We start from the raw sequence: 11,708 nt of genomic DNA, 5'->3' as shown, positions 1-11,708 counted from the left end.
ACAGAGCCAGAGAGAGAGACACAGAGCCAGAGAGAGAGAGAGAGAGCCAGAGAGAGAGAGAGAGAGCCAGAGAGAGAGAGAGAGAGCCAGAGCCAGAGCCAGAGCCAGAGCCAGAGGCAGAGAGCAGCGAGAGAGCAGCGAGAGAGCAGCGAGAGAGCAGCGAGAGAGCAGCGAGAGAGCAGCGAGAGAGCAGCGAGAGAGCAGCGAGAGAGCAGCGAGAGAGCAGCGAGAGCAGAGAGAGCAGAGAGAGCAGAGAGAGCAGAGAGAGCGAGAGAGAGAGAGAGGAGATAAAAAGGGGCAAAACATGTCCAGTGCTCTCGACGTATACAATATAAAACCCTCAGTGAACATGGTCAGGTAACATAAAGAAACGTTTCTAGAACTAAAAGAGATTGCACAGACAGGACTGTAGCTCGTTTTTAAAATACAGATAGAAAATAACCAAATAGCGTCACAGCATTAATATTACAGTGAATTACAAACTAATAGCTAAGTGGTGTTGTCCATTTACTCTCCTAAACCACTCAAAGGAACCATGTATTAGTTCCCGAAACCTCATTGGAAAATGGAGACCTGCATACACTGAGTGCACAAGACATTAAGAAAACCTGCTCTTTCCATGACATAGACTGACCAGGTGACAGCTATGATCCCTTATTGATGTCACTTGTTAAATCCACTTCAAAAATCAGTGTAGATGAAGGGGAGGAGACGGGTTAAAGAAGGAATTTCAAGCCTTGAGACACAGATTGTATACGTGTGCCATTCAGAGTGTGAATGGGCAAGACAACATAAATGTAAGTGCCTTTGAACGGGGTCTGGTTGTAGGTGCCAGGCGCACCGGTTCGTGTCAAGAACTGCAACGCTTCTGGGTTTCACGCTCAACAGTTTCCCGTGTGAAATCAAGAATTGTCCGCCACTCAAAAAGGACATTCAGCCAACTTGACAACTGTGGGAAGCATTGAAGTCAACATGGGCCAGCATCCCTGTGGAACGGTTCTAACACCTTGTAGAGTCCATGACCCGATGGATTGAGGTGGTTCTAACACCTTGTAGAGTCCATGACCCGACGGATTGAGGTGGTTCTAACACCTTGTAGAGTCCATGACCCGACGGATTGAGGCGGTTCTAACACCTTGTAGAGTCCATGACCCGACGGATTGAGGTGGTTCTAAATCCTTGTAGAGTCCATGACCCGACGGATTGAGGCGGTTCTAACACCTTGTAGAGTCCATGACCCGACGGATTGAGGTGGTTCTAACACCTTGTAGAGTCCATGACCCGACGGATTGAGGCGGTTCTAACACCTTGTAGAGTCCATGTTCTAACACCTTGTAGAGTCCATGACCCGACGGATTGAGGCGGTTCTAACACCTTGTAGAGTCCATGACCCGACGGATTGAGGCGGTTCTAACACCTTGTAGAGTCCATGACCCGACGGATTGAGGCGGTTCTAACACCTTGTAGAGTCCATGACCCGACGGATTGAGGCGGTTCTAACACCTTGTAGAGTCCATGACCCGACGGATTGAGGCGGTTCTAACACCTTGTAGAGTCCATGACCCGACGGATTGAGGCGGTTCTAACACCTTGTAGAGTCCATGGATTGAGGCGGTTCTAACACCTTGTAGAGTCCATGACCCGACGGATTGAGGCGGTTCTAACACCTTGTAGAGTCCATGACCCGACGGATTGAGGCGGTTCTAACACCTTGTAGAGTCCATGACCCGACGGATTGAGGCGGTTCTAACACCTTGTAGAGTCCATGACCCGACGGATTGAGGCGGTTCTAACACCTTGTAGAGTCCATGACCCGACGGATTGAGGCGGTTCTAACACCTTGTAGAGTCCATGACCCGACGGATTGAGGTGGTTCTAACACCTTGTAGAGTCCATGACCCGACGGATTGAGGTGGTTCTAACACCTTGTAGAGTCCATGACCCGACGGATTGAGGTGGTTCTAACACCTTGTAGAGTCCATGACCCGACGGATTGAGGCGGTTCTAACACCTTGTAGAGTCCATGACCCAACGGATTGGAGGTGGTTCTAACACCTTGTAGAGTCCATGACCCGACGGATTGAGGCGGTTCTAACACCTTGTAGAGTCCATGACCCAACGGATTGAGGCGGTTCTAACACCTTGTAGAGTCCATGACCCAACGGATTGAGGCGGTTCTAACACCTTGTAGAGTCCATGACCCGACGGATTGAGGCGGTTCTAACACCTTGTAGAGTCCATGACCCGACGGATTGAGGCGGTTCTAACACCTTGTAGAGTCCATGACCCGACGGATTGAGGCGGTTCTAACACCTTGTAGAGTCCATGACCCGACGGTTTGAGGTGGTTCTAACACCTTGTAGAGTCCATGACCCGACGGATTGAGGCGGTTCTAACACCTTGTAGAGTCCATGACCCAACGGATTGGAGGTGGTTCTAACACCTTGTAGAGTCCATGACCCGACGGATTGAGGTGGTTCTAACACCTTGTAGAGTCCATGACCCGACGGATTGAGGTGGTTCTAACACCTTGTAGAGTCCATGACCCGACGGATTGAGGCGGTTCTAACACCTTGTAGAGTCCATGACCCGACGGATTGAGGCGGTTCTAACACCTTGTAGAGTCCATGACCCGACGGATTGAGGCGGTTCTAAAAAGGCAAAAAAAGGGCTGCAAACGCAACATTAAGAAGGTGTTCCTAATGTTTTGTACACAGTGCATTTCCACTCTTTCCCAGGCTATCAAACAGCCACGGTCGTCCTGTTCGGTTATTAGTGAAGAGTGTTAGAATTATTATTAGCTTGGTCAGATAGCAGCCGGCAAAAAACAAGATTACTACAGAATGCACCGACATTCTCAGAGAGAGTGATAGAGGGAGGAGGCCAGTGAAAGAGAGAAGTAAGAGTTAGAAAAATATCAGAAAGGAAGATGGAGAAAGATCTCCAAGCCGGGGAGAGTTAGCTAGCGCACACGACGCAGGATCTAGAAACTTGATGGCTATGACCGTACTCTAAAAGTGGCCATCTTGAAATGAAGCTACAGGTCAAGAGTAAGATAAAGTCTAAATGATGCCAAATGTACACAACGTCAAAGAGACTAACGTTCATTGGTTGGCTTATGGGAACATGGGGTGTTGCACAAACCAAATAGTGTCCTTGCGTTACAAATGCGCAAACGGTGCAACTTCCTGTTGAAAAACCCCGAGGTTGGTGTTAAAACTGCCCACTTTCTCAGAGCTGCAGTAAAGCACATTGGGAGAAACTACGGGAAGCGAGGGAGGGATGGAGGGAGAGGCGTTAGGGTGCGGAGGGGTAAAGCAAGGGAAGAGTGTTCTGGATCCTACTTGTTGACACGGACAGGGGCGGAAGGATCAGCGACGAGCACACTACACTATGCCTATAGTACACTCGCCTGGTCCCAGATCTGTTTGTGCCATCTACCCAACGAGTTGGCAAGATGGCAAAACAGATCTGGGACCAGGCTAATAGTAAGCCAAAACAGCAGATGGTGAAAGTGTCCCCATATAAGCAAAGGGAAGTCATTAGGGAAGTCACTGTGGCATAGTTTGTTTGGTGTTGTTTTAAAGACACGTTTTAAACATAAAAACAGATGTCAGAAAGGTAGGAGGAATAACCTGAGAAAGAGAGCAATAGAGATGAGCAGTGGGAGTGGACTAGGTTGTGTCAACAGGAAGTGACATCACACTAGGGAGGAGGAAGGAGATAGGTAAATAGAGAGAGCATCGTAAAGCTTTGCTCTCGCCGTTAGTAAACATGCCAAGTGCAGACAAGCATTGAAGATATAACTGGAGGACCCCACAACCTTGACACCCCAAATCCAGGAGGATTCATTTACTTCATTTGCCCATGTGGCCAGAATTCAGTACATAAATAACGTGAACTAATATACATGACTTTTTATAAATCCCTTAGCTCTTATAAACTACCCGTGATAACAAAAGGCACGCAACATGTACCAACACTGGATTTGGGGGTAGGCTTCCTTCCATAAGCCAAAGGTTGTGGCCTTTGACTCCAAGAGGTCAGCAGGGGTCATACTCCCAGCCTCTAGGACTATTCTAGCTACAGTTAGTGGTCGTGCATTTCTCACTCAGTCAGTCATCCCATACATAAACGATCCATATATTAAGTGTGAGTCAATGGATGAACATAACAAACAAGCAGGGAAAAGAGGACTTTCAGTGTACCAATTCTATGACCCCCCTATTAATATTATACAGCTGAAAGGCATGCAGAATCTAACCAATTTATCTCTAAATCCTAATTATAACAACACCGAGCGATCTTAAGGTGAAGGCACTAACTGTAAGTCGCTCTGGATGAGAGCTAAATGACCCAAATGTCGGATTTTAATCTCATAACGCATACTCCAAATTAGCCAGCTGTTATCGGCAAACGCCGAATGACATTAGGAATGCATGATCATGTCAATCCCACGGTAGTTTGAGCGTACCAGCGTGAGTGGATTGAGTTAAATAGCATTACATATGGAGTACATCTCTAAATAAACTACATATCTAACTTGTGTGTGTGTTTATCTGACTGCATGAGAGTTATCCTAACAGCTATATCCAATTTCTACTCAAAATCCCGCAGAACTAGGACAATTACTTCTGTAGTGTTTTCAAGGAAACGTAAAATATCTAGTCGTCCATTTCTAAACAGCGATAGAGCAGAGGGGGAGGGGCCAGCGGTTAGCTGCCTGTCACTCACCGTCTTGGTGCACACGCATGGCGGACGCCGTGATGTCAGTAGTCACGTTGAAGTAGGGCAACCACAGGTCCTGATGGTTACATAGACCACACATTCCATATGAATTGGGATAAGGAACGTTCAGACGGATATATATTACGTAGAACAAATATGCCTCTCCAAAATGTGGAGCAGGTATCAACAGCTGCTCTATTCAAGACATTTCTATCTGCAACTGTTCACAAGGTTTGTCTACTGGCCCAGTTTCCTTCACAGACAGACATCTCCAGTAGCACTGACAGACAGTGTGACCTCTCACCTCAGCCTGCTTGTCCTGGAACACTTTGGAGATGCTGGTGTTGAAGGCGGCGCCGGTGAACATTGAGGTGATGGGATAGGTCAGGTCAAGGATGGTTTTGAATACGGAGTTCATCGCCTGTAGGGAGGGAGGGAAGGAGGGAAGGAGGGAGAGACAAAAAGGTTCATATTGAGCTTGTCTGAGATCAGTCGGACCGCACAGAATCACAGATCCACAAATCACCTCGCGTCCCACATGACCACATTCATAATGTGGTCAAGACGAGTGATCCTGTGTCTCGCCGTGCTCAAACTGATCCCCTCTAATATGCTACATGTCACCTGACAAAGGAACGTGTCAAACGGTCAGATACAGGAACAAGAGAAGTGCATGATGGTATAGCGGTGGGAGGATCAGACCTTGGACCACTCGCGGGCTCTCTGCTTGGTGCGCACCGCACTCCTCTCCTCGGCGTACAGCGCCCCGATGAACGACCCGATGGACGTCCCGCCCACGATGTCGATAGGAATCCCTGCCTCCTCCATGGCCTTGATCACTCCCACGTGGGAGCAGCCTCTGCGAGAGTGACAGAGAACAACCAATCAGAGATGAGGAAATTCACTCTCTGTTTGAGGACTAAAGAGACCAACTTTGCCTGCATTTCTTCCACTCCTTTCATTAATTTGAAAAGATCCGAAAGAACAAGACTAATTCGATACTACAGATACACCGAAGGACATTTAGGTTACAAGAAATCTTGATAATAATCAACAGGACTTCTCACACAAAGAGCTGTGGTCCCATGACTGTCATTGAAAACATGCATTTGATGATGTGCATTCTTTACTCCACACTATCTACTACTTGATCATCTACAAAAGAGAGTCTGGCACAAAAGAGAGGTGTCCACTGACCTGGCTCCTCCTCCTCCTAGCACCACAGCGATGCTGTTGCCAGTCAGTACCCGGGCCAGCCGAGAGAAATCACTGTGTCTGTCCGCTGTCTTCTCAAACACCTTCTCATACACCTCCCTCTGCACCAACACACACAAAGTCGAATTCAGATGATAATCAGAGCGCTTGAAACGAGAGCTTGTTCAACTATTCAGACTTGGGCCTGGTTAGTGACAGTTGCTATCCACCGAAGCGCTGTAATTGGTTGGTAAGCTTGTCAATGGATCATTTCCCCAAGACGACCTGGGCTGGGTTTCCTAAAGCCTTTGTAGCTAAAGCACTATGTTATTTCTCTTGAAAACCAAAACTCGTGTTACTCGTAGAACAGCAAAGGGCATCATTTTGAGCCGTCAGACCGTGCAGGATAAAACAAAAACATATATATAGATTGGATTAAGAGGACATGCTCAACAGGCTATTAAAGTATATATTTAAAAAATTCAGACTAGCCTCCTCTCTTACCACATCGTCAGAGCTCTCTTTACAACTGTCCTCATCCTCCATTTAATGGAGGAACACAATCAGATGTGGGCAAAGGTCGGTGTGTAACGAATGAATAAACGAATTGAAAGAAAAGACAAAACAAACGAAAGTTAGGAAGAGAGAAAGTTTTTAAAAAAGAAACTAAAGAAGTCATGGCATCTCCCCAGGGAGTCGCACCAGTTTTGAGGGGCTGCGTCGTGAGAAGACCCGGCGGGGGCAGCGGAGGTGGAGGTGTCCGGAGCACCAGCTCCTCATGTTGAGCCACTCTACGGTCCTGGAGGGCCCCGAGCCGTCCTCTTTATGGAGCAGCACCAGCTGTTTCAGGGCCCTCACCGCGGTGTTCTCCAACATCTGCTCCAACTAGAGGGGAGAGAGAGAGGCATGGTTAGTTACAGTACAGAGGATGAGATGCAAATAATCTCTACAGATAAGCTTAAATATGAGGTTAATGTATAATTTCACAACTAAAGTTTTAAACTGAACAAACAAATGTAACTAGGCAGCTTGTAAGTAGAGTAGCTTCAAAAGTCAACCCATCCTCCAATTGAGCCCCACCCAAATCATCCTCCAGCTCTTCACCCCGTCCCTCCTACCTGTCCCAGCGCAGGCTCCTGTTCCCCCAGGCCCACGATGAGGATGCAGTCAGCCTGTCTGATGCAGCGCTGGGTCCAGGGAGTCATACTGCTGTCTGTCTGGTACAGGACTATCCTGTTGATGTCCTCCTGCTGGGCCAGCCAGCCAGACAGACGGTACTCGTGGATACTGTTACGAGGGGAGAACGAGAGTTAAGAACAACCAACTAGTATGGATACTGCAGAGGGAGAGAGGAAGAAGAGGATAAAAACGGACCTATCCAGAGCGGAGGCCCCCAGTCGCTCTCTGATGATGTCACTGGTCAGCAGCAGGGCAGGTCCTACACATCAAGGACAAATAGATATAGGTTTAATATTTCAGAGAGTACAATTGATGGATATAAAATTGGATATCATGGTCGCTCAATGTGGCAATTTAGTTGACAGAACAACTTTATTGTCCACAGAATCTAGTCACATTCGGCTGATGTTTCATATTAGCCAATAGTGATTACAAGACGTTCAAGTCATAGTCAGGTTTGATCGACAGTTGCTATGCTAGTCTCTAGAGGTGTGTACCTATGGCACTGAGGGCGTGGCTGAGCTCCAGGTTGAAGGCGTTGATTGGCACCTCGTCACAGATGGGCAGTACGGCCACAGTGGACAGGTTACTGGCCGGGTTGGTGACGTCAGGGCTGGACGCTACACTGGACCGGCTGAGGGCAGAACCTGGGGGGGTAAAAACGGAGAAAGAAGTACATGGCTTTATCTAGAGGACAAAGAGGGAAAGTGTGTGTATGCATACAGTACATGCCTGTGTACACACACACACACACCTGAGAATGGTCCGCGGGCCTGTTGCAGGTTCCCCAGGATCTTCTGTCCCAGCAGGTGGATCAACCTGGTGACCACCTGTGGGTACCTCCTCTTGATGTTGTTGAGCGTTCCCTCTGGGAGCTTGACCAGCTCTGTGTCTCTGACCGCGTGGACCGTGGTGGCTCTGGGCTGTCGGGTCAGAGCCTCAACCTGGGGAAAACAGGAGGAGATCGTAAGAGCTCCAAAACCACGGGATTTAAAAAAAGGTATAGAGTCCCCAATGATCTAATACAACCCAAATATACACTATAAACACATAGGTCTAATATAAATAAATTAGGTTTACTTTATTCTGAATATTAGCTTTATAAGTTAATATAGCAACAACATATTCTGCCTTTACATGAAAGACCAGAACGATGAGAGCTGGAGAAATGGGCCAAAGTCTCACCACTCCTATGAGGTCTCCTCGACCGTACTCTCCTACCAGCTCCTTCTTCCCGTTAGCTTTACGTATAACAGAACGTAGACGTCCGTTCAGAACTATGTAGGTGCAGTCCGACTGGTCTTCCTGCCTGGTGATAGGACGAGAGGAGGTGGAGGACAGTCAGTTTTCATCAGATCCCCCCCCCCCAAAAGAGTCCTTTGGTTTCAGGACAGTGTTCATTTGAACGTGTCAAAGAAAAATATAATTGTCAGTCAGAAAAAGTTTGCCTGCTTGTAAATAAGAACAAACTCACTAATACAGATTTTCTGGTCAAAATTAAAAATAGCGTCATAAGAGAAGATTTGTCCAGATACCTATAGAGGGCTCTGCCAGCCTCCACAGCCATCCAGTCTATGGCGAAGTCCATCTGTCTGACGAAGGGGGACATGCGGATGGCTACGGTGTGGGCTGCACTCAGAACCACACTGGGCTGTTCCCTCATGATCCTAAAGACAGGGGGCAGCACAGAGCACACCAGATCAGGAAAAACACACAGGCAGTATCTTAGGGGAGGCAGTCACTACGCTTAAATATCACAGCAACTGATAAATAAAGCTAGGTTTAGGGGAAGTGTTAGCCACTTCCGCCCTCCTACCACGACCAGATAGATAGTAATAACCAGCATCTTATCAGCAGTAAGACAGTTGTGATATAGAATGAGAAATGCATGTTTGGAACTGAAGCCAACCTACTTATAACAGATGGTTTAATATTCAGTCAGTGACAGCTGGTATATTTCATGTAATCATTCAACAAACTGCATACCGCTAATTCTAAACCCAAGTTAGGCTTAAACTGAAATGGTCCAGCTTAATGCCCAGACTGTGAACGATACCCCTTTCACACAGAAGGGTTTAGCCCAGGGGTAGGAAACCCTGTTCCTGGAGGGCCACGGGTACAGCAGGATGCTGTTCCAACTAGGCACCACACCTGACCAACTGAGCAGTTCATCGCCTAAATTCAACACAGCTGGTCTTCCAGGTCGGTTAAATCAAAAACAGGAAGTGCCTGCGGCGCGGCACCCCCCTTTAGTCTCTTTCTAGTCTGGTCTCTACTAGACACCCACTCGTAGAAGTCAGACTTGGAGATCTTGAGGAAGGTGCAGTCTCTGTTGGCCTTGATGGTGAAGATGAGGGGTTCTCCAGTCAACACGGCCAGCTGGCCCACCATCTCACCCGGCTGGGTGACAAACAGACACACCGCATCCTGCTTGTCGATCATCCGCTGGTACACGTGGAGGCAGCCGGACAGGATAAAGTGGAGACTCACATCCTGAGAGGAGAAGAGGGAGTTCAGATTTCACATCTCATGTTTTGGTCTGTTTAGAGGGGCTGAAGAGAGGGGAGGAGAGTAAAGGGGGGAAGGAGCTGGGGAGGAGAGAATAAAGTTTATGGGAAAGAGGGACTTGGACAGGGAAAGATGTCACGGAAAACATAGGTTTTTGATATTGCAGAATTGGTGATTAAACAGTCAGGTTGGTATGTATTGTCGTGGAGATAAACAATTTTGACTTTGCAGCTGGCCCATCTAGCGGAAATAGCTCAGTTCTGCCTCCATGGCAAGATTCATGACAATAAACGTCAACCTGCATTAAAACAGAGGAGAGGAGAGAGGGAAGACATCTTCACTCTCTCCAAGCCTCAGTAAAGTACCTGGTCTCCTTGTCTAGCCAGCACAGTTCCTGCCTTGGCGTGGTGCAGAGTCACTCTCCCATTCAGCAGAGCGGGGTCCTGGCAGAAGAAGGAAAAAGAACAGAACGAGAGAAAGAAAGAGTGAGACAGCGTTTGAGGGAGGGAATGAGGAAATCCTCTTGGTGGTGAAACAACATCTGGATTCCCTTTTTGCTCTCCTGGGCTGCAAATCAAGAGGGTTGGCAAAGACACGGCAGGAGGCAGAACTTTCAATATCGTACATTTCATATGCTCCTCTGCCAACCATAACAGTAGATTGTGAAATGGAAATGTAAGAAGCTTAGATAAAGAGTCAGAGGGAGAAAGTGCTGGGTGATGTCCAGTAAGGAGACATGTTTTCAAATGGGGAGGTACTACTTGAACTTGTCTAATAAGAACACTTTTGGGTTTTGCGTTTCAAAATGTCTCGTCTAGACATGGTACATTATCCCAAAGGACAAAGTAACTTGGTGACAGTTTAACACAATAATCAGATAAATACCACATGATTACATTGATACCAGAGTCATGGTTGCATAGATAGTATATGGTCAGTCGATGGTTGCTAAGGTTACTAAGTAGTAGTTAGTACTAACCTCTATCCTCATGAGTTTGAGGAGCTCCTTCAGGGCCTCCTCGAACAGGGCAGGGCTGGGGCGACCGGGGACGGGTCCTGGTCCTGGTGAGAACTGGTTGTCCGGACCCCCCTCCTCCTCGGGGTACAGGTACACCCCCGACGGCACCTCGTCTACGGTCACCCTCCTCTCCCGCTGATCCTGGGAAAGAAACAGAAAACATGGAGGGACATGAATGTCAATTACTGTACCCTGTGCCCGGTCTACTTGGAAGTGCAGATCTGTGTCGTACAAAGAGAAGAGTTAGTGGTCTACGTTGAAGTGCATTTTCGATTTGATTTCAAATGTAAATACATGTTCTATACACATGTGACTAATATCCAACTTTGTGTGTGTGTGTGAGCGCATGCATTCGTGTATGCTAACCCGTGTATAGGTGGGTGGCGTGTTGCCGTCCTCAGCGGAAACTGAGATCCGTCCTCTCTCGTAGGCCATGTCGAAATCCGACCGCAGATTCTTCTGCATGCCTGTGTGTAGACACCACACACACACACACATACACACACACACAAATCATGTTGACACAAACACATGTAAATGCCACAGTCAACAGTCTGAGAAGCAACAGAGCTAAGTTACATACTAGGAACATAAAGTGCACGAATGTCAAATTAGGTCCCTAACATTACATTTACATTTACATTTAAGTCATTTAGCAGACGCTCTTATCCAGAGCGACTTACAAATTGGTGCATTCACCTTATGACATCCAGTGGAACAGCCACTTTACAACATGCAGTAAAAACTGGACTGAAGCCACAGAGCTAAAGTTACATACTAAGAATGTTGATGTTACAATACAGACAGAAAAGAAAGAGGAAAGAGAGAGGGATCGAGAGGACCGACAGAAAGAGTTAGTCACCGGCGATGTCTACAGGCATGGAGATGGTCCTGCTGAGGGTTGGTGGGACTGTGGCTCCATCCTTCCCAGGATCTGATGCGTCCTTCACGGCGGCCTCGCGGTCCTCCGCGGGCACGGTCAGGCTCCCGAAGCGCTTGCCGTGGCGTTGGGGGCTGGTGCGAGGCACAGGGTGGGGGGACAGGGGCAGCAGGCGCAGGAGCTGCATCTCCTATAGGGAGG

At 47.8% G+C, this 11,708-nt stretch overlaps 1 protein-coding gene and 1 long non-coding RNA gene across 11 annotated transcripts in view; one reads left to right on the top strand and one right to left on the bottom strand.

The window, feature by feature from the left end:
* LOC118389311 (patatin-like phospholipase domain-containing protein 6) overlaps positions 1-11,708 on the bottom strand; it is a 42,596-nt gene that overhangs the window by 16,456 nt on the left and 14,432 nt on the right. Inside the window, exons 12-27 of the mRNA XM_052490321.1 lie at positions 11,490-11,697; positions 10,994-11,094; positions 10,589-10,768; positions 9,975-10,052; positions 9,389-9,594; positions 8,637-8,768; positions 8,287-8,410; positions 7,856-8,045; positions 7,599-7,748; positions 7,297-7,360; positions 7,041-7,209; positions 6,625-6,807; positions 5,926-6,044; positions 5,431-5,587; positions 5,033-5,149; positions 4,735-4,804 (exon numbers count right to left, since the gene is read on the bottom strand). Coding sequence (XP_052346281.1) covers positions 4,735-4,804; positions 5,033-5,149; positions 5,431-5,587; positions 5,926-6,044; positions 6,625-6,807; positions 7,041-7,209; positions 7,297-7,360; positions 7,599-7,748; positions 7,856-8,045; positions 8,287-8,410; positions 8,637-8,768; positions 9,389-9,594; positions 9,975-10,052; positions 10,589-10,768; positions 10,994-11,094; positions 11,490-11,697 — 2,248 coding nt within the window. The remainder of the gene's footprint in view (positions 1-4,734; positions 4,805-5,032; positions 5,150-5,430; positions 5,588-5,925; positions 6,045-6,624; positions 6,808-7,040; positions 7,210-7,296; positions 7,361-7,598; positions 7,749-7,855; positions 8,046-8,286; positions 8,411-8,636; positions 8,769-9,388; positions 9,595-9,974; positions 10,053-10,588; positions 10,769-10,993; positions 11,095-11,489; positions 11,698-11,708) is intronic.
* Positions 971-2,746, top strand: LOC127914430 (uncharacterized). Of its 10 annotated transcripts, XR_008088265.1 has the most exons (4): positions 971-1,165; positions 1,209-1,251; positions 1,612-1,869; positions 2,560-2,693. It is a non-coding gene; the product is annotated as an uncharacterized LOC127914430 (long non-coding RNA). The 10 variants fall into 10 exon arrangements; XR_008088263.1 differs by lacking the exon at positions 1,209-1,251 and having other exon boundaries at positions 2,603-2,746; XR_008088262.1 differs by lacking the exon at positions 1,209-1,251 and having other exon boundaries at positions 1,655-1,869.

The sequence above is a fragment of the Oncorhynchus keta genome, chromosome 32 (assembly GCF_023373465.1).
Source record: "Oncorhynchus keta strain PuntledgeMale-10-30-2019 chromosome 32, Oket_V2, whole genome shotgun sequence".
Classification (NCBI taxonomy): domain Eukaryota; kingdom Metazoa; phylum Chordata; class Actinopteri; order Salmoniformes; family Salmonidae; genus Oncorhynchus; species Oncorhynchus keta.
The sequence above is the reverse complement of the archived record's forward strand: the minus strand, read 5'-3'. Positions and strand labels throughout refer to the sequence as shown.